We start from the raw sequence: 22,212 nt of genomic DNA, 5'->3' as shown, positions 1-22,212 counted from the left end.
AGAACCCAGCCCATATGTGTGTCACAGGCCTTCCATCTCCATCATTTTCTAAAAGCCTACACCTTTCTAGAGATTTCACAAACAAAAATCCCTTTCTCTCTGAAAATATGTGACTTTTAATGTAAAACAACAGAATAAATATGATTTATATGTGCAATAAAGGAAAGAAAGATGGAATCTGCCATCCACACATGGTGTATCAATTCCCCCTTTTTTCTTGTAGGCCAGTCTATCCTTGCATGTTACATTTAGTTTTGTACCTGAGGTATTTAGTCAGAGGTTGTTCTTCTACTGCTATATTATATAAAGGTTTAGGAACACTATTTGCATTAAACACAGCTGAACAAATCGTAGTAATTGTTTCATGAGTCCTGCAGGTACTGTAGTGCTGATAGTAGATTAGAGAGAGAGAGTTGCGATGAATTATTTGGATAGTGTCTTATTGTGGAACTGGGATTTCCTCTCCAATGTTTTTAAAAATCTGTGGTATTGGGAGGAATATTTGCACCCAATTTTGGGTTCTCCAGATATCCCTTACCAAGCAGGCAGTTCAGAAAAAACATTAAATTATTCCTGTTATGGCTGAGTCCTCTAATATATTTTACATAAAGGTATTTGCCAAAACAGATTTTGTGGAGTATCCTATCAGTTCTTTTTAAAGGAGCAGAAAGATGCCAAGATAATTCAGTTAACATTCTTTTCCCCAAATTTAGCATTTTTATTTTAATATTGTTGAAAAGTTCATGTTCCATAGAGTTGCAATTTTCTACTTATGGAGTAGGTGACAGGTTCATTTTTTAGAAAATATGCAACAGTAAAGCTATTTAAAGTACAAAGCATGTTTCTTTGTTAATGTTTAATTGTTTTTGTAAAATTATAAAACACAGTGTTCACTTTAGATGCATCTAGAAATAAGTGATGTGTTATTGTTCTCATCAGCCAGATCTTCCTTTTATTGTAGAAGCTTCTGTGTCATTTAAACCTCTTAGCCTTGGATTTAATTTCTACACTTGATAAGGCTTTTAAATAGAATAGAAACAATAACCTCTAATGGATTTAAATAGGGAATTCTAACATAAATAGACTGCAGTTTTACTGAATATTCTTACTGTAATTGCATTTTACCTTCTAAGCTATGTGTCATAAATTATTTTGTCCAATAAAAGGCATCATGTTGGATGAATTTATTTTTTTCTTAGTGATACAAGTAATTGCTACTATATCTTACCAAATATTTTGTCAGTGATGTGATGAATATGACCTTTGTAGTTATTTCAGTAACAGTATTCCATAAATTTTAAGTGGTGAAATTGCTGTTACATACCCAAAAAGTTTGGAAGACCTTTGTAATATGTAGCTGTGAAACTTCAGCCTCTCTAGTTAAAGTATGTTATTTGTCTTTGTGGAAGTAATTTTGTGGTGATAAAAGTATTTCCAGTCATGATCATAGTAATGCTTCGGATGCTGCTGAGGTAATTCTGACCTCTGTTGGCAAAGCACAGCAAATGAAATGTGTGCTCAGTAGCACGCTTCTGTTTTGATATTATTTATTTCAAACAGGACACATTGCTGAAATGAAGACATTAATTATGTGTTTTTATTGTTGGAAAGCTTTTTTTTTTTGTCCTATTGTACCAATTAGCTTGAGCATAGGATAGAGGATTTATGCTCAAACTGTCCTCAAGTAATAACATTTTCTGATTTGATAATTTTTGTACCAGACAACAGCTTCATCCAGTATCTTTCTTAATCAGATTTTCTATACTATGCCAAAAACATTCAAACATATCCCATTATAATAGCTCTGTGTGTTAAAGATTAGGTGTTGCAAAAATTCTGTTTGAGGTTTTCAGTATGTCTGATACAGCCATCATTCAGTTTAAGGCTCTGAGAAAACCTGATCAGTGGATTGGTTTTGCCCAGTTGTACTTTCTGCAGTAGCTAATTTCACAGTGATTGACTTCCTTATTTAACTTGTTAATCTGTTTAAGAGAAGAAAGAAGTATTGATGTAATCTGAACAGGTGCTAATTTTTTTTCTGTGCAGTAACTATAATTTCTATCATATATTTGTCATATCAGTATTTGTCTTACATATGTCTTTTCTAGGCTGTGTTCTTGTTAACAAAGTTAATACAATGCTGATGGAAAGAATGAGTGTTAGCACTTGGATGGAGCCAGGCAGCATGCAGATACTTCATGCTAGCATTCTAGCAAACCCAATAAATGCACCTCTGCTTTAAAACTGTTTCTCCAGAGGGCAGACTCAAATTGTTTAATATTTTATGTTATGGATAGGAAAAGGTTTTAGTAATTTTTGAATTCATTTTCATCGAGGTTATTTTCAATTATCTTATATCTTGCAAAAATGTACTGTTGCAGGCTTCTGATGTTCTTTGCCTTGCTCATTGTCTGCTTAGGGCTAACGAGTCTGAATAATTGAGGAAGTATTCTACTAGAAAGCACGAATGTTGTGTACATGTTCTACATATGTTATAGGTCATCAATAGACTTCAAGAGCCTTAATATCTCAGGATAGTGCTGCTGTTATGAGATGAAGATATGGAAACTTTGAATTGAGAATATGGGGAATCATGTGGATGACTGATTTAATACCATGTGAATGCAAACACAAGATGTGAGACTCTTACATCTGTTACATTCTCATATGTTAAGATAGCTAGTGATTGATTTAATTGATGCAGGAATTAATACTACTATAGGTTGATTTCTGAATCTCCTTTTCAGTTCTCACCATAAATTGAGATATGAGGTGGCCTTCAAGAATCAAGAGGAAATGGAGTCATGTATTTTTTTCTGGTGTCTATTTTGCTGGTGTCTGATAGAATTACTCTACTTTTGAGGAAACCCAGATGAGGAAGGGCAAGGTATTAAAGCCAGCTGAATTGCAGACTCTATATATAGCAAGCTCTGTTCTGTATGTCCTAGAGCTATAACAAAGAGTCTCATCTCAGGTTGGTTTCTAGGATGAACAATCTTTAATACTGAAATTAGGTCATAGATCTAACAGCATCCATATTAAAATTTTTTGATATATAGTGTTACTCTTCCCAGTGCTACTTTCAGTTCCAGAGCTTCAGGAATTTTTATTCCACTTAAACAAATGTCAGTAAGTGTTCCAGGATTCATAATTAATCATTTAGAGGTTTTAAAATCTCCTTTTATAGTAAATATTGACTTTGCCTGTCTGTGATAAGAATGTGTTTAAAATTGCAAACACCATGAATTTATGATGGATGGGAATACTGTGTTGGATCTCCAAAAATGTACTGTGGAAAAAACTCTCTTTAACTTTTCTTACTGAAGATTCAAGGTCAGTTGCATTAGGAAAAAAATGGCTAAGGGAATATCTCTCCTAACAAAATATGTCATCATATCTGTATTCTTGAGAGAAAGAGAAATAGGACTTTGCTCCAGTTTGTTTCTGATAAAAAGAAAATACTGATGTATATATACTTCAGTGTTCATAGATATATTCATGTAAGTGTATAGAATCGTAAGATCGTAAAAAAAGTAGGTTATACGGAGTTGGAAGGGGCTCTCAAGGATCATTGAAGTCCAACTCCTGGCCCTGCACAGGACCTTCCCCAAAGTCACACCATGTGCCTGAGACTATCATCCAAACACATCTTGAACTCTGTCAGGCTTGGTACTGTGACCACTTCCCTGGGGAGCCTGTTCCAGTGCCCAACCACCCTCTGGGGGAAGAACATTTTCCTGATGTCCAGCCTACATGTCCCTTGACTCAACCTCATGCCATTCCCTCACATCCTATCACTGGTCACCACAGAGAAGAGATCAGTGCCTGCCCCTCCTCTTTCCCTCACGAGGAAGTTGTAGACTGCAATGAGGTCTCCCCTCAGTCTCCTCCAGGCTGAACAGACCAAGTGACCTCAGCTGCTCCTCACACAGCTTCCCCTCAAGGCCCTTCACCATCTTCATTGCCCTCCTTTGGACACTCTCTAACCGCTTAATATCTTTCTTATATCGTGATGCCCAAAACGGCACACAGGACTCAAGCTGAGGCTACACCAGTGCAGAGTAGACCAGGACAATCACCTTCCTCGACATGATGCTCTTACAGTCATGAGATATGCAAGAGCTTTCACAACACTTCAGAAGATACATTTCTGTTGGGCTTACAGAAAAATAATGATTATTTATATAATGTTACTAAACAGTAGTTGTCTAGGAAGAGCTGGAAGAGTCCAGTATTTATTTATAAAGGGAGTTCCATATATGTATGTACCTATGTATATAAGTATTATATATACACTGAAAAAAGATTTAATCAAGTATGTCTGATTATTTGTCTTTATTTTATCGCCTAATATTATCTAACAAAGTGGAGCTGTGTTCCTGGTTGATCTTGATAATCTACAGATCTTATACAAAGTGGATAGATCTCATTCATAACAAGCCCATGTACCTCATATGTGTAGGGAGACCAAACTCATGATATAAAGAGTGTAGAGTTGCCCTCCAAAGAAACAGTTAATCTGATGCACTGATTTCCAGCATTAGCTGTATGGCATCCCTGTAGATTGCTCAGATCACATAAGATCATATATGGAGATATCATTGGCAATGGTTTTAGAACATGATTCAAATTGCTTAAACATGAATGACTTTACTTAGTAAAGGTATTGCCTGCTGATCTGGTTTTGGATTTAATATTTTCATAATTTAGTAGCAGTTCTTACAGTGTTCTTGTGCAGGATGATGCCAGCTAAGAGGTAACACTTTTTCTGGTCGGGATGACTGGATTCTGAAGGACAGAACTCTGGAGTGAATCCAAAGATCTGTCTGACTCATCATTGACAAGCTGGAGTTACTACGGTTCTCTGTGAACTAAGCAAAACCCCAGCTTGTCCCTATAGACAAAGGGAATACAGAGGAACTCTGCTGTCATAGCTGATGAAAGCTTTCTGTCTTCTAACCAATCTAGGCAAATTGGTCTTGACTGTAAATATAAAGTAAAGCTAACCAGTACTAGTCAGGAACATATTGCTTTCTGAATATAGCCATGGTATTATATAGTACAGCCAGTGTACTTCCGAATGAGTAGTCCATAAAGAATGAAGAAGCCAAGCTGCTTAGATGAAGGTCAAATGCAAAGTGACCTTATATATGACAGATTTTTTAAATAAACCATGACTAATTGATTGCCCGTTCCTTTGTGTAACATCATCATAAAGTCAATGTGTTTCTCCTTTGCATATTTGAATATCAGCTGATTTTTTGCAACATTTAAACTGATGTAACTATTAAGACTGTCAGAATAAAATTATATACCTTCAAAGGAAATTGATTCTAGCTTCAAGTTATCACAGTTCTAATTTATTTAAACTAGTTCACTTGACTTTTGTTCAGGTTTAATTTATTTGGTTTTTACCATACGGAGTACTTAAATGGAGAAACTGAGTGCTTATCAACATGTTTTTCTAGGTAGATTCTTTCCCAGACTGAACATACCTAAATTTGCATGTAGTTACATGTGCACGGACTGTCTAATCTGCAGACTTCTAGAACACACTTCCCAGTGGCCTATGTCAGCCATACTGGACCACTAGTTTCTCTAGTATTTTTGCAGAAGCCTGCTGGTTATCGTTTGGTTTGCAAAATTTAACTTTCACCCTGGTCTCATGTGACATGAACCCCTTGCCCAGTCTCAACCTCAGACACATGCTGCCACACAACTGGCTCCCAGGCTACTTCACCTACTTGCTGGCTGATCCAGCTCGATCTTCATTAGCAATCATATGCTGTCTCACGCACCCGCCCTACAGTTGCAGGCTCCATGGGCACACACAGGTCCTCTGACCCATGGTCTCTCTCAGCCTGAAGTGTTCCCCAGCATTGCTTCATATTGATGTGTGTCACCCCTGGACAGCGGGGTGGAGGCTCTCACAGTACAGTTCTGAGAGGGAGCTCAATAAGGTGTGGTTTTGCCTGCTGTTGTGCTGCTGTTCTCTGCTGGACTCGTAGAGATGACCCTTTAGTGTACTGATGACGCTTCTGTGATGAACGTCAGAGTAGTTGGACTAGGGTATTACTTGATTTTCCTCCTTGCTATTACCTCTTTGTGTCCCTTTGTGGATGTACACGGGAGCTGTCTATCACATAACAAGTGTATAAAAATTTGTATAGTTTCCAATTATCTCAGTACCATTCTGACTTGTTCTTTGGGTACTTCACAATAGTAATTTCCTCATATAAAGGTTCTGGAATTTCTTGCCTCAGAAGTTCCTTTCAAGTTGCTTCTTAAGTCCTAACTCTATCAAAATATGCTTTTGTAGGATCTTTTCTTTTTCTTTCAATTGCAATTCTTTTATCCTGAGCTTATTCAAAGGATAAGGCCACAATGACTCTTTGCAAGACTCATTGTATCTGAATATATGGGTATCCAGGACTTGGGTATCTCTGTGTCTGGCATTCTTCCTCTCCTCAACCACACAGTGGTTCTCTAATTTATAATCAACCATTTCATAGTTCTTTCCACTGGATAAACTATGGATGACAGATTGGACTAATGACTGTACGAGTCTCATCCTTCTCCAACAAAAAATGCGGTTAGTAACAGTGAGAGTGGTAGTGGACAAGTATATTAGGCTATCTATTTGACATTAAGGTTATTTGTATAGTTCTAAATGGTTCCACCCTACTCCAAATTTTAGTCTGGGCAGGTGTAGTCTGTTAAATCTATCAGTGCTCATTTAGTGATATTTCACAAAACTTGAAAAATAATAATTACTCGTGAGATACTGGGTTTTGAGTCTTACGTTGTTGGACATCATCCCCTTCTTCCACATGCTTTTTTAAATTACCCTTTCTTACTACTTAAGTTACCCTTTTTACTTGTGCCTTTAAGTGTTGATCCTGCTGTTTGTATATTTGGAAAAAGATCTCTTTCTAACGCACTGTTGTTGTAGCTTTTCATATAGGAAGGAAGATGATACACAGAAGATAAAAATAATAGTAGCTAAATTCATAACGTGAGTTTATGAATTTTTTCCTTTTTTTACTGCTTGATATCTGTCTTTACGGATATTACTATTACTGCACATGTAATTCCTTAGGCAGGTTTTCAAAAGCAAAACGAAATTCTGAATTCGATCATAACAGGAATGTTCTATTAAGGTGAAGATTATTAGGTAGCTATTGATTCTCATGACTTAGGTATACTAGATGGAAATGGTTGACTCTGTCTAATTTCTCTTCACATTTCTGTTCTCTTCAAAAGGAACTATATGTATACTGTACGCTTCCACAACAGCTGAGTGGAAGAAACCTTCTCTGGCTTTCAGAGATGCATAGAATTACAGATAGACACCTTGGAACCATCCCAGAAGTACTGTTTTGTGAATATCTACTATATCTCCCCAATGAGGAATCAAATATACTCCTTGATATGAATCAACTATATATATGCTCCTTTGTTAGCTTGTCCCAACTATTTATTCAAGTTCCCAAGTTGAAGTCCATAATTCCTTGATGGTAAGGGAATTTAAATACCTGAGCAGAATCTTTGTATCTTACACATATGCTGCATGGGAGAATTTCCTTTAGCTCTGTAAGTCTTCATTGCCAGAGTGGAAGCTGCATTTACCTTTAATTACCTCCATTTACCTGTAATACCTTCATCTAACAGTAGTTTTATGTTCTCGTGATAAACTTATGGAACATAGACCATACCTGTAGATCTTGTACCGCATTTACTAAAATGATACTCTTCTATATTTGATAAGTAACAATATTAATTTATATAGGTTAGAGCAAGATAGTTGTTAATTTGGTGTGCTTGTGCATAAAATAGAGAATGGGAGCTATTTTTCTGATGTTCACAGTAAGTACCATTGTTGTTGTGTGTCTGAATGATGATATATATTATTGTGTAAAAGTTTGCATTTTCAAAAATTCTCTGTAAAATTGTCCATGTACTTTGTAGAAGCTCACCTTACACAACTGTGTGTATGAATGTAGGCAGAGCACTAATGAATATAGTAGCCTGACTATGTACTCAAATAACTTTAGCCAATGTGTTTCTGTCAGGTTAACAGTTAACATGGAAGATTTTGGCCCAACACAAGTTCCACAAGTTCTCCTGTAGTATAAAGAACAACATAAGTTCCTGTAATATGTATTTATTCCATGGAACAGAGGAAGAATAAGGAAACTAGATATATCTGGTTGGTGTTTGCCACCAACATCAATGGAAAGAGGGTGAAGCTTAGAATTTCCCACTATTAAAACTGACCTGGCAAGATGAGATTCACTACTTCTGTTGAACTGAAGAGCCAGGGTGTCTTTAGAAAGAGCTTCCAAAAATACTGAGGACCTAGGAGAGAAGGTGAGGAGTGGAAAGGGTGAGGACTAGGCTGTGTGAGTCCCTCAGCCCTCAACAGGGTTTAGACCCTAAAGTATGCAGGCTTGAACACCACGCTTTATCCGTCTTCTCTGGAGGAACTGATTCCATCCAGTGTCATCTTCCTCCTTGCTGCTTCATTTCAGAGAATAAATAAATTCCAAAGAGTTACAAGTCAGTTGTCAGAGAAGGTTTAGTGAAACCAATGGGCAGACAGACACTCATGTCATCAGGCAGCCTTCTAAGGCTTTTAAAGGCTGTTATCATCGTTTACCAAAAATATTTTCCTTTCACCTTAACAAAGCTACCATATAAAGACCAGAAGTATTAGTTCATGGATAACTTAATAGTGATGATATACTACAATGATAATGAAATAATATGATGAAGATATATGAACAGAGAGGAAATGCAATGGAAAAATTATGCATACCTTGCATGCATAGTTCTTACACTGTTGATGGGGAGTGTGCCTGTGTGATGATTAGCTGAATTAACTTTTGATTTCCTTGCTTTTGTGTCTGTATGTGTTTAACAACAGCCACTTCACAATTATTTCTTTCCATATGGCAAAAAGTGTAGCAAAATAACAAATAAATCAACTGACCATCTTTTTCTTTAGTCTGTTATTTTCATATTTCTTTTGAAATACTACTCTTTATATGTAATTATCTTCAGCTCATTAAAAAGAAAGAAAAAATACTAATTTTCTTACCAAGTAAAGAGTACTTTCAATTAATATTTGATGTCAGTTCAAAAGGTCAGTATTCTTTGTCCACAGTGAGAGCAGACTGTAATAAGTAGGTCTGTGCTTTTGGCAATAATGTAAACAGCATAACAGACTTTGGGTTTTTTGTGCCTTGCTTTGGCAAGATGAAATGGAAGAAACTAATTGATAATCATGTTTTAATAATTGCTGAATAAAAATTGATTTTTTGCACAAAAAGTAGGTTCAATTACTTTCGTAAAATTCATGAAATGATAGGAAGATTTTCCTAATTTACTGATGTACATAGGAAAACAAATTCCTAACTTACTAATGCATGCCAATTTAAGAAGTTTGATTATGGACCATATCAAAGTGTTAGAAAAAACATGTTTTTGAGAACATTCAGTATTAACAGTATTCTAAAGAGCTGCTAATCTTGTGTCAACAAATATCCTTTTCTGGTGGTTGAATGGTATTTGTTTTGTGCCAGGTTCTCCTTAGCGTTGCTTTCACAGGTGTTTTAATACACAGATAAATCAATATATTTGATAATTCTTCACAAATGGTATGTGTTTATGATATCAATGAAGGGCTCTTTAGGATTTTTCTCAATCTCCACTCTACTTTTCTTTGAAGTCAGGTGCTTTTCATAGAGCTAATATACGACTGGACATTTGCCCTGCTGTATTCTGATTGCAAGAGAAGAGCTTTAGATGAATCCGGAAGTTTTGGAGTGTAAGAACTTGCATTCACAGACTGTCCAATTTGATTTGATTCTCAGTTATTAATGCATAAATAGGCCCTGTGTATACTGGACCTGCATTCCATTTGTAGAAAATAATGTTGCAATACTGTAGAATGCAAGACCACCTAGGAGGGGATTTCTGCACTGGTCCAAAGGAAAAGAGGTGCTTGTAGCCAAGTCCTGCTCTTGTTTGCTGCATTCTTTAGTTTTTTAACCGAGCTGTGATTTTGAGCATGTCTTTGTGTACCGTTTGGAAGCTGACAGTGATTAGTTTGTCCATACTGTCTTGTGTCTCTGAGTCATCGGTGACACTGTCTTTTGTGCTTTGTCTCTCAACCTCTCAACCTGTGTGTCCTGAGGAGTTTCACGTAGGTGCATTTATATACTCATTAATAAAGTTTCAGAGTACTTTTTTTTTAAAATCAGTATAGTTTCAGTTGAAAAATATTTCCTAAGACCAGACTCAGGAAGTACAATAATGTTTTAAATAATGCATGAATTAAAGTAGAAAAATAGGGGAGAAAGAATGCAGATTTTTGGGCAGGGTTTTGGTGTGTTTTTTTTAGTTTTTCTTTGAGGTTTTTTAATGTTTTTTAAAAATATTATTCATGATGCCCAGTGCATCATGAATAATATATGAACTCATGGATCCCTTGCATTTTGAAAAAACAACCAACAGACAAGTCCTAACAACTGTAAGCCAAAGCAAGCAAGCTAGCAAAACCAAGTAAATTTTATTCTGGTTGCTTGTGTATTTTTTTAATATTTAAAAATGCTACTTTCTATACCACTTTTTTTTCTTCATTCTCCTATAAGTTGGTATAAATAAAGTGATGAAAATATAATCCAATAAATAAGAAAATAATGAATAAAAATTATGCAAAAGTATGAAAGGTTATAGAGTGTCAATAGATAAGGACTTCTTTCCTTCCAATAGATAAAGACAGTTTTTCTTTGCCATATAAATCACATCTGTCTATCAGTTTGAGGATTCAGTTTTTACTATTTCATGAAGTTAAAATAATTTCCTTGAATTGAAAAGATTAGAGTGACTTTTCTTAGGAAGTTGCCTTCTGTAGAAAAGAACATCTGTAAGTGTCTGAGCAGATTTTTAAAAAAAAGTTACCTATATTTTTTCTTCTTTGCACCCAAGAAAATAATTCAATTCTGTTCTTCCAAGAAATTAAATTGCGGGGAGAGGTGAGATACCTAGCATTATGTAGAATTACACTCACTGCAGAACAGTGTATCACCCAAATAATTCTGTATGCACCCAGTATTACTTGCAGGAAAACAACTGCTTAAGTTTATGAGCTAATGAATCATTCAAACACACACAATGAAAGAGACCAGTCTACATCAGTATTCTGTAGTGTGTGTGTGTGTATATACATATATTCCATTTTATAGGTAGTAAGATACAGATTCTGTAGTATATAATTCTTAAAAAACCTATATTAAGCATACCATGTCATTTTATTCATGTAGATAATGAAAAATGTCAATATGAAGAATTCCTTTTACCTATTAGCTTCAGCTTATTTTCTTTAAACTACAGCACTTGATTCTAAGGTACGAAGTGAAGCAAAAATGTGGCTTGCCAATGACTGTTTAACACTGTATTAGAAACTAAAGAAAACAAATTGTAATTCAGGGCTCATAATTTTGTGTCCTGGAAATTTTAATACTGATTGGAATAATGATTGGAAACTGTGATGCAGAAGAATAAATTGCTTCTACAAAGGACACAGTTAGTTTCAAATGTAGTTGGTTAGAAAAATACCTGTGGGTATTCAATATGCCTCTGTTATCCAATTTCCACTATTTGGTTTTGTTGTTGGTTTTGGTAGATTAGCAGCCATGTTGTTCAACTTTGAAACAAAATATCTCCTTTACTGGTTTTTGAAGAGTCCATAATAGGTGATGAAACTGGTTACACTGGACACATAATGAAGCTGACTGTAAAATACAGAAAGATAACAAAAGAAAAAAAAAGGAAGAAACATAATTTAATTAACTTATTTTAAAGGCATACTTAATTTATTAAAAAAATATAATCAGTTAAAGTGGGAGCTAAAATATCAAGTCAAGTAAAAAGAATAAAATTACTGCCCTTTTAAAGGAGTTCTCACTAATCCTGTGTTTGTTTGATTCCAGACTAACTGACCTAAAGTCAATGAAAACTTGTGAAAAAGTAGTGCAAAATCAGATTATAAACTCAGTGTAATTACCAGAGTAATAGGGGGAGAACAGATCTAATTGAAATGATAGAAGAGTCATTAGTCTTTAAGACTGCCCTACATAAAGTTCATGACTACTATAAAAATGAATGTGTAAAATTATTTTTATAAATAAATTATATTGATATCAAGATGACATTTGCTATTTTATATTCTTTTTAAGGTAATTAATCTCTTAAAGTTTAATCATACTTGTTGCAGAGATGTTTAGATTATTTGTATATCAAATTTCTGACACGTCTGTACTTGCCAAGCCAAAAAATTAACTTCACAATTTTGCTTTATTTGCAGCATCTGGCGAGGACCAAACATAAACTGCACAGACAGTTCAGGTTATACTGCTTTACATCATGCAGCTTTAAACGGACACAAGTAAGTGCCTCACATTTGTTTTTTATGTAGAATGGTATTTAGCTGTGTAACGTAGAAATATATAGCATCGCACTGAGGTTTTCACTGAAAGTTGACAAACTTTGACTTACTGAAATAGTCATTTTTCCCATGGGATATATTAATATAGAATGCTTTGACACTGTCATCAATATCAGCACGTGGTAATGACAAATGGGAAATGCAGTTGATTATATACTCTTTCTTCCAAATTCTTCCTCAATTTTGAGTAAATTTATTATTGTTACTAGTTGTGGCTCTAGTGCTTTTTAGTTGCTGGGAAATTGCAGCAGAAAATTTTGTAATATACTTTTGTGTGTATGTATACAGTATAGTGTGTTGAACGTTTAAGGAAGCAATTTTGTTAAACAAAAGAACAGTAAAGATTAATCATTATCAAAGCAAAAGTAACATGAAAAGAATATTTAGTAATTATACACTTGGAAGCAGAGAAAAAAAGGCTATTACCTCATATGGGACCTTACATCTTTTCCCAAGGTGCTGCTGTCCATCCAAGCTGCCACATGCATGTCTCAAAAATTTTAGGGGAAAGCATGCAAAATCCCCACTGAGGAGCACTGCACAGGCACACCAGTGCAGGTGAACTACTTAAGGCATTGAAAAAAATCTGGAAACTTGCTAGGCATTTGTTTTAGACCCTGTTATTTGTTCTGTGTTATCTCTGCTGTTACATTTTCCCCCTGCTACATATTACCTCCATTGTATTATTCTGCCAACGGCATGTTGTTATTAAGGCAGAACAAGAAAGAAAGGTTTTAATGAAGTCTAGAAATTTCTAGTGGGATGGACCCCACTATAACCAAGGTAAGAGCTGCCCCACTTAATGCAGTCCAACTATCCTGTTTGCAAACCGATGGTATTAACACTGACTGGATTTTCACTAAAGAAAATTCTAACATAAAGCTTTGGTTAATTCCTCTGTGGGAGATAAGGAACTGCCCAAAAACCAACTGAAATTAGGAGTGATTTGAACTAACTTTAATGTGATTTTGGACTCTCCGTAAGATATACATAATAATTATGTGTTTAATTTACTCATTGCACCATTTTTGCATTCTTTCATGGAAAAATTAAGACATTAGGATGTGTCTTTAATTATATTCTAGAAATTTGCATATTTTCTTTAGGAAAGATTAATCTTTTGGTGAATATAGGATATTCTGCTTCTAAATAAATATGTGAAGTTAAAATACTGTTAAATTAGATAATGTGCATTTTCCAAAGTTTGAGCTCTGTAGGAAGATCAGAATCATCCATTAATATATTTTTACTTCCATGGAATTAGGTCTAACTCCTTAACATGATCTCTTAAACTCAGCCTTTTTGTTCATAATTTATGGATTGTTTCTTGTGCTGTTGCTCATTTTTGGCTGACAAAAGCTGAAGTGCTAGCTTGCAAAGATTGCTGGTTTTAAATAGACAAAAACTGAGTTTAGTATGTTTAATATTGGCAAAAAACCAATAGTTACACAGCAAACTAAAAATATTACTTTATAAAGACTGAAACTATCAGAGATTTCAAGTGAATTCTACCAATATAAACTATAAAATCTCAAAACATACAATATACAAAAAAACTATAAAATACCAAAACATTTCAGACACAGTGTGTGCCAAACTTCTCCTGAGGTCAGGTAGGACTTTAAAATATGGATTTATGTTTAGCCGCGTATATAACTGCAGCTTTTGAAAAGTCCAATGCTGGCTGCTGTGACCCCTTACACTCACAGCAGGGTAAGTAGCAGTTACTGATATCCCATTTATACCTTATTATATTAAAGTACACTGAAATACATCATGAGGTATTTCGTGATGAATCATGAAGTTTCAGGACCTGTTATCCAAGCCATCATACTGCTCCTGCTGCAATACTAGCGCTGTCAGCAAGAGAATTGGACAGACACCTGGTGGTTCTAATTTTGTTAGTCACTACAAATGACAAATAAATAACTTTACACTCTATTTCAGATTTCAGGCTTGATATTCAAAATCAAAACTATGTACAGTCTTTTGATACAAGAATCTTCCCCCTTAGGGGACGTTCTTGTCCTTTAAAAATCTTCGGGGTTTTAATTTTTCCCACTTTACCTTAGGTTGAACCTGAGATATTTCAGTTTTTTAGGAAAAGTGAGAACACGAGACCTAATGACCCAACCAATAATTTTTGGCTGGGATATTTATTGGACACCAGTATTCAAATCCCTGCTTGATCACTGTATGTGATGAATTCCCTCCTCCTTCATTATTCTGATGTAGTTCTCTTTCCTTCAGAAACTATTCTGCTTTATATAAGTAATTAAATCATATCTGGGGCAATCACTGGAATCTCAGTCTCCCTAAATAATTTTACTTAGCCCAATAATGTTACTGGGCTAAGGACTCTCAGTCTTCTCTCTGAAATTTATTTCTTCAAAATGAAAAAGTTCTGACAAAGTGCTAAAAAAGAATCACCCTAGATAAGTGTGGTGGGTCAGGGCATTCTTGAAGGATGAAGCAGATGTACGTTCTATTTTGTAGCTTGAATCTTGCAATAGACTCATCCCAATAGTTCCTGTATATTGTTATCTATAGATTTCAGCTGTGGAGGGTTTTTTGCTAATTTTCTCCCACTTAGTTCAATTTATGCTTCTTTTGTTTTGTGTCCCTTTCAAACAACTGTGTATCTAGCTTTCATTAGACCATCTATTACAACATCAACTATTATGATATGAAAAGTCTCTCAAACCTTATGTGTGCTAAAATGTTTCCCTTAGGATTCACTTTTCTGGAAGTTTCTGTGTAGCAAAAGTCCTCCTATAGTGTAGCTGCTCTTTCTTGATTGTTTTTATGTTATTTGACCTTGTCAGGAATAACCAAAATCCAACTTAAATTCTCCTCAAAGCTTAGATGTGATGACTCTAGTATCTTTTGAAGTTAACTGAGAGTTTCTTTTGACCTGGTTATAGTCCTTAATAACTCACCACGTTTTTTTCTCAATAGGAAATTAAATAAGGTTCCATCAATGTTGGGGAAATAATTGCCTCAGATATGTCTTCTGTCCTAATTTGTAGTCATGGGTTTAATTTTTAGACATAACATAGGCTACACTGAGCTTCCTCCCCTCACTGACTTTTTGAGCAAAAAGTCAGTGTTTCCATATTCAGTAAAAAATGTGTGTAGAACTGCCCACACTGGATCATAGATTCTGTTAGCCTAAGAACTAATGAGGCCTGACTATGTCAAACTGTGAGATGTCAAATGCAGCAATAAGACAGAATTTATTTACTTTCTGAAATACTCAATAACATTATCATACCACACAGTTAATTTTTATATTCAGCTTGTGAACTTAAGTACAGGAGACTGCTTAAAAATCAGGGATGGAATATACCAACTTATACTAATCTTTCATTTAATGTATGATAAGTCACACCAAAAATACTGAAAGTAATATAAAAAGAATTAAGATGATAATAAGTCACTTCTTCCCTCACTATTATCAGGAAGCTGCATGTGGGAAATGAAAATAGAAGCAGTTATTTCATAGAAGATAGTATATATCTAGCTAGATCATCATGAAATTGTTTTTTAACTATCTTTGAGTTAATGTTTTAAAGAAGAGGAAAAATTGTTACTTATGCCTTACTGTGAGAATCATGTCCATAAAACTACTCTCTTGTCTTCCTGCCTCCAGAACTCAGCAATGCTGGGGACAAGAGTACTTCTCTTCCTTTAATGTCTGAGGGACATGCACATTGCCTGGGCTGGCATATTCTAAAAGTGATTCTTTGGACAGGTGATCCTATTGAAAGAAACAGATTCAGAGAACTGGTGATAATATTGGTGGTATTCATAAGAAGTAAGAATCACTAAAATTAATAACATTTTGGCTATGTTTTACATACAGGGTTTTTTTTCTATTATCCAGGATAAAAATTTTGGTAATATGTATGTTCATGTAAAAACTTAATAAAATAAGCTTTCTGTCAATTTTTAGATTTACCTCCTGTTTTCCAGGGATATAGTTCTCAAATTACTTCAGTATGAAGCATCAACTAATGTGGCAGATAATAAGGGTTACTTTCCTATTCACTTGGCTGCTTGGAGAGGAGATGTAGATATTGTGAAGATTCTCATCCATCACGGACCATCACACTCCCGAGTGAATGAACAGGTGAAGTGTGATAAAAAATATTTGTGCATCAACAGAAAAGAGCAGCAAATATTCTTTAGGTCTGACAAATTTATAGCCAAGTTAAAAAAAAGCCTATTTTCCATTGTTTCAGTAATTTTTTCTCCAAGACTGATAAAATCTTCCATTTTAAACATATCAGATACCTGTATTCTGGATGAGCACTGACCTAAAGAATATTAGATTTAAAAAGTATGGAAAAAACCTTTGCTTGTTTTTGAAAAATCATGTGAAGACATACTCTATGCATCTTTTATGTATGGCTGTAATTTGCATAAACTCTGTGTCTTTTTTACTATATTAAATATTAAAGTCCTGAAAACCTTTGAGATAAAATTAACATCCTTGGTATATTTTAAGTGTACTGTAAATTAACAGATATGAAGAGATAAATGACAAACCAGATGGACTGCATGTATGCATGTGCAACAGAAAGGACACGTATATACCAAGAAAAAATAATGAGAGTGTTACAGTGGGTAAGGGCAGTATAAGTATATTGCATTCTGTTGTCAGACATATGGCACACCTTCTGTTTTTATTCTGTATATTCTTGTCTGGTCCATTCATAGGGCCAGCATTTAAAAAGAGAAATGAGGTGATTAAAATTTGACACCACCTATAGTAGGCTGAACTGCTTAAGGACTGGAAGTAGGCTGTGAAGTACAAGTAGTAACCATTAAGCTGTTGAATTTCCCAGGGTAATCAGGGAGTTATTGGAATGTAAAGGTGGGAGTCAGCTCTAGATTCAGAGGTATACTGTAATTGCCTACATTGCACCATTCGGTTCCACAGAGGTCTGGTCATTGTAATCACAGGAGCCAACAGGGTTATTCAGGTGACCAAAAGTAAGGCAGGATTCAATTGCCCAAACACAGTTCCTGGTGGAGTGGGTGATGAACTCCAGGTGGGGTAACACCTGGTAACCTACAGCACCTCAAATGGTAAAGTGCAATCTAAGAAATGAGTTGCACTCTCAGTGCCTATATTAGTGTGTCCAGAAGGCAAATGGTTAGAAAATAAGAAATGTGAGACTTACATTGCAAACACTTAACTAGTGTGAGATGCCATACCTTGAATAATCTATTTGATATCTGAGGTTATACAGTTAGCCATTTGAATACATACAATAACTGTGATATGAATATCAAGTATTAGTGCAGGAAATATAGGAAAATAATGTAATAAAATATGCCCATGTGACAGTCTTCTGGGAAATCCTATAATACTCTGACTCATCCAAGAAAAAACACAACCCCCAAAATTTGTCATTCTTTGAGTTGCAGATTAGGAGTTTCTTCAACTTTCTCATTCTCATTAGCTATTTTATGTAGGATGAAACTAGTTGAATTGTAGGATTACCTTTTGTCAAGGAGGGGATTTTTTTCAGTTTTATTTACACAACAAAACAAAAAGCAACTTTCTGATTTCATGTTACCCATTTCTTGAAGAGATTGTATACTGACAGAAAACTGGAAGCTATGTAGGAACTTCAGAGAGGGGGGTAGTGAAAAAGATATTTTAGTAAGATCAGAAAGAGAAATGTAAATTCAAACCTACTTCTCCCCAGTCCCACATATACATCCAGACTTCTAGAATATTCTTGAACTTGATTAGATGTGCTGTCTCTGGTTTGATCACTGGAGCAAATAAGCAGGGATACATCTGATTATATACCCCACTGACTCAAGCAGGTCATTCTACCATCTATTTATTTTACCCAAAAACTTTATAATAGAAAATGCGTGAGCAATCCTCATGAGAAATGTTACACCTTAAGTCTTTTAAGGGAATCTTGATCATATTAAACTTTGAAGTTAAGCATACAGAGTTTTTCTGACCTTGTAAATTCCTTGGTGTTCCACTCTGGACAATGGCCAGCTTTAGTATGTGGACTACTCTGCTGGCACCTACTTTCCCCTGCTAATTAGCACTCTGCGCAGGAGAATACTATCTGTATCAAGAAAAGAGGGAAATGCCATCTTGATATAGAGCCACCTCCACCCACATGTCCTCAAATAACGCCTAAGTGGCATCCTCACTCTAATACCTGTTGTACATTCTTACGAGCCTGTAGGCTTATGAGGCTTTTGCTTATTTGCAGATAGGCTTTATGAGGCAGGTGACTCTTCATAGCTCTCATAACTTCTCTCACATCTGTGGAACTGAAGCTACAGCTTATAAGAAATCCTGGCCTATTTTTCTTCCTTCCTTTTTCTTCTGAAAGTTGGAGAGAAGGATAACCATTTTTCATGACACTTTCTCACCACAGCAAATACTGTACTCAAGTCAGTCTTTTTTTTCCCCTGGTTTGTTTGTTTGTTTGTTTTAAGGATCACATTAAAAACGTAATTGTTTTCAGTTTGAGAAAATAATTTTTTTTCATGATTTAAAAATAATTGCAACCAATTTGTAATAAATGTTTGCTTTTCATCTACCTTACTAAAATTCTGTGTAAATGAAATCCTTCTAAAAACTGAAGTGAAAGTAATGAACAGCAAACAAAGAAGTAAATGACAAGCTGGTGATTGTAAATGTATATTACATGAAATAATGAATTTAATATGGTATACTGTAAATTGATTGAACTGCATTCTACACTTCTAAAATGCAGTTAAGTAGCATCATAGGATCATATCGAGCCATATCCAGCATCTAAAGCTCTGAATGCCCCCTACTGTTCCTATTACATAAAATTGGAAAAAAACAGTAAAGAGTCAAACAGTTAAAGGACAATTATTTTGTGGGGGTTGTGGAATATAGACTGGCAACTACACAAAGAACATGGTTACAGCGTAACAATTATGTAAGAAGAATTGTAACTGTTTAATACAGGATTCTTAATTGACAGGTATGTTGTATGTTTTAAATTATGGTGAATTTACAAAATATGGTGAAATTACAAAAATATAAGTGTTTAACTCCATTGATGAAGACTTAAAATTATGTAAATAATCAATTGAATTAATTTCAAATATGTAGTATGAGACTTGTTATTAAATAATACCAAAAAAAATACAGTCAAACTACTTAAATGTTTATTTATATTAGGACATCTGGATAGCACAAACATTTATTATGGCAATTCTCATCATAAATTAACATAACTGATACCAAATCCTAATCTGTGAAAAATGGTTAATATATAACAGCCACATACAGGTCAATAGGTAGTGGTTTTTTGCAGGAAAAAAAAAGACGAGTGACATCAGGAATAAACATAAAGCTCAAAGTATGTTTTTAGTATATATATATGTATGGAAAATGAATAGTGAAAAATTTACCAGAAAAAAATGTGAATGGTTCTGAAATTTCTTGGTGATGTTCTCTGTTTTTCTTTATGCACATAGCATGTCTTTTATCTTAAATTGATGTATTCAGTGTACTGTAGAATTTACCAGTGCATCAAATTGTAATGGTCACAGAAACCACTCACATTTCTTCAATATTGTTTGACACTTCTGAAATATGAAGGAGAAGAGTTCAAGATGCATTCATAATATGTAAATACCTAACATCTAACGTATTTACTAACTTCTTCAAATCATCAAAATGAAGCACAGACATTATGCGCTTCTCCCAGTGACACTTCAAGGACTTCCAGGAGTACAATTAATTTCCAAAATAGCCTGCAAAACCAATATTTTTCAAGTTCTGCATTTGATTTTACCCCTTCCCTAAAATTAGAGACTATGTGGATGAATTTCAATTTCCCTTGCAACTCTTACTCTACTTTATTTAGAAGAAAAAATATGCAGGAGCCGTCTTTTTGATTTGAACCAATTGCAGAAATAAATTGGAAGAAAAATTTTTTCATCGTAGTCAACCAGATTACTGTTTTTTACAATGTTTACATAAGTAAAGGTGAACTTCAATTGAAAGTCAGTAGATTTGATTTTGATTCCCACTGAGTACTTTGCAGGCAAACTTCCTTTATTTTTTCAGAATGATTAACTTATTGGTGGAACTTCTCAGGAAACTGTCTTCCTGATTTAATACATATGGTAAGACCATCCTGACATCATTCCTTTCTCTGTCTTGGATATGTTGTTTTTTGTTTTTTTTTTTTTGCTCTGTTTAATTCTTTTGTCATTAAAACCTTTTTTTTTGTGTTTTTTCCCTCTCTACTTGACTATTCTTGGGTATACTGAGTATACAGTTAGATGTTTTCAAAGTCTCCCATTGTTCCATCCTTCTTTAATTTTAACTTAAGTGCTTGTTTCATAACTGAGAAAATAGCAAAAAGCTTTTCATAACAAATATCTCATTTGGTTACTTGACATTGGGCTTATGTGACAAAGAAATGGCTCCGTGATTTAGGAAGTCTTCCTTTTCAAGTTCATCATCAAAATGCATTGATAATAAAGAAGTTGAACATTCTTTGGAAAGGTCTGTTAAATCACTACTTGAGTCATTATTGGTTGTACAGTACTTTAGGAGCTTTAAAACTTGCTTGATAAAAATATCATACTACACAGCTATGCAACAGAAGTCCTAAATTTACCCACAGTTTAATAGAGGCTTCACAAGGGCCTATATAATATTCATGATAGCCATTCATTCTCTTGATATGTCCTGTACTACTTCACTATCAGACTGCCAAGCTACAATAACTGTCTCTATAATGTATTTGCTAATCTGTCCTCTAATGAATAGACCTTAAGATATGTTCTACATTTGGCAGTGGCATGCATTCTTAGTAGCTAAATTTGTAGTACAGCGTGCAATACTGATTAGATGCAGTGCTGTGAAGGCACAATTCAGCCACACAAGCATGAGTTCTGGCTGTATGTGGAAGAGAATGGATTCAGAGAAGGACTACAAAATGTCAGGATCATGCCCACAAAGAGACCCACGTAACAAATAATGAAGAAGAAAATTAAAAAAAGATTAAAAGCTGAATCATAGAATGGTTTCCTTATTTCTGAAAGAGGTCCACTGGGCCATAAGAGTAACTGCTTGGTTAAAATATTAATTGTGAATATCAGAGACTTCTGTTTTATACTGTGTTTGCATAACTTTGGTCTACTCTTTTTATCTTACATTTGTATGTCTTCACTTGGTTTTGATTTCTTGATTTTTTTGTTCTTAGAATCACTCATTCGTAGGGTCTATCTTGTAGTTTCTAACATGTAATGAAGCATCTGAAATTCCTACAAGAATTCTAATCTTTTTCTTCAGCACTATGTATTCTTAAGCCCTTGGATATCAAATTTGAAGCTCTAATTACAGAATGGTAACTTTCATTTAGACATTTTATAGCAGATTAACCGCTCACTGCAGTGGCTGTTAACACATAAACTTTCTGTACTCCAAGAGCAGTTGTTTACACTTGGGACTGAAAATATAGGCAGTAGTACTAAATTATTAGTAATTTCTTCAAAAATATTTTTTCACATCTTTCATATATTGCTTCACAATACTTTAGAGTATTTCATATATTGCTTCACAATACTTTAGAGTATTTCATATATTGCTTCACAATACTTTAGAGATATGGAGACAAACTACCTACCTACTACTACTGCAAATCAATAGAGTTACACCTGAG

The 22,212-nt window shown here is 34.6% G+C and overlaps 1 protein-coding gene across 6 annotated transcripts in view; it reads left to right on the top strand.

Annotated features, from left to right (window-relative positions):
- The window catches only part of ANKS1B (ankyrin repeat and sterile alpha motif domain containing 1B), a 423,694-nt gene that overhangs the window by 34,684 nt on the left and 366,798 nt on the right, over positions 1–22,212 (top strand). For 5 of the 6 annotated variants that reach the window (XM_027679966.1, XM_027679964.1, XM_027679965.1 and 2 more), the window contains exons 2-3: positions 12,371–12,451; positions 16,487–16,643. In XM_027679966.1, coding sequence (XP_027535767.1) covers positions 12,371–12,451; positions 16,487–16,643 — 238 coding nt within the window. Of the gene's footprint in view, positions 1–12,370; positions 12,452–16,466; positions 16,644–22,212 lie in introns of those variants that run through there. The other variant, XM_027679968.1, reaches the window with a different exon arrangement.

Source organism: Neopelma chrysocephalum, unplaced genomic scaffold (genome assembly GCF_003984885.1).
Source record: "Neopelma chrysocephalum unplaced genomic scaffold, ASM398488v2 Primary Assembly neopelma1_59, whole genome shotgun sequence".
Classification (NCBI taxonomy): Eukaryota; Metazoa; Chordata; class Aves; order Passeriformes; family Pipridae; genus Neopelma; species Neopelma chrysocephalum.
The sequence above is the reverse complement of the archived record's forward strand: the minus strand, read 5'-3'. Positions and strand labels throughout refer to the sequence as shown.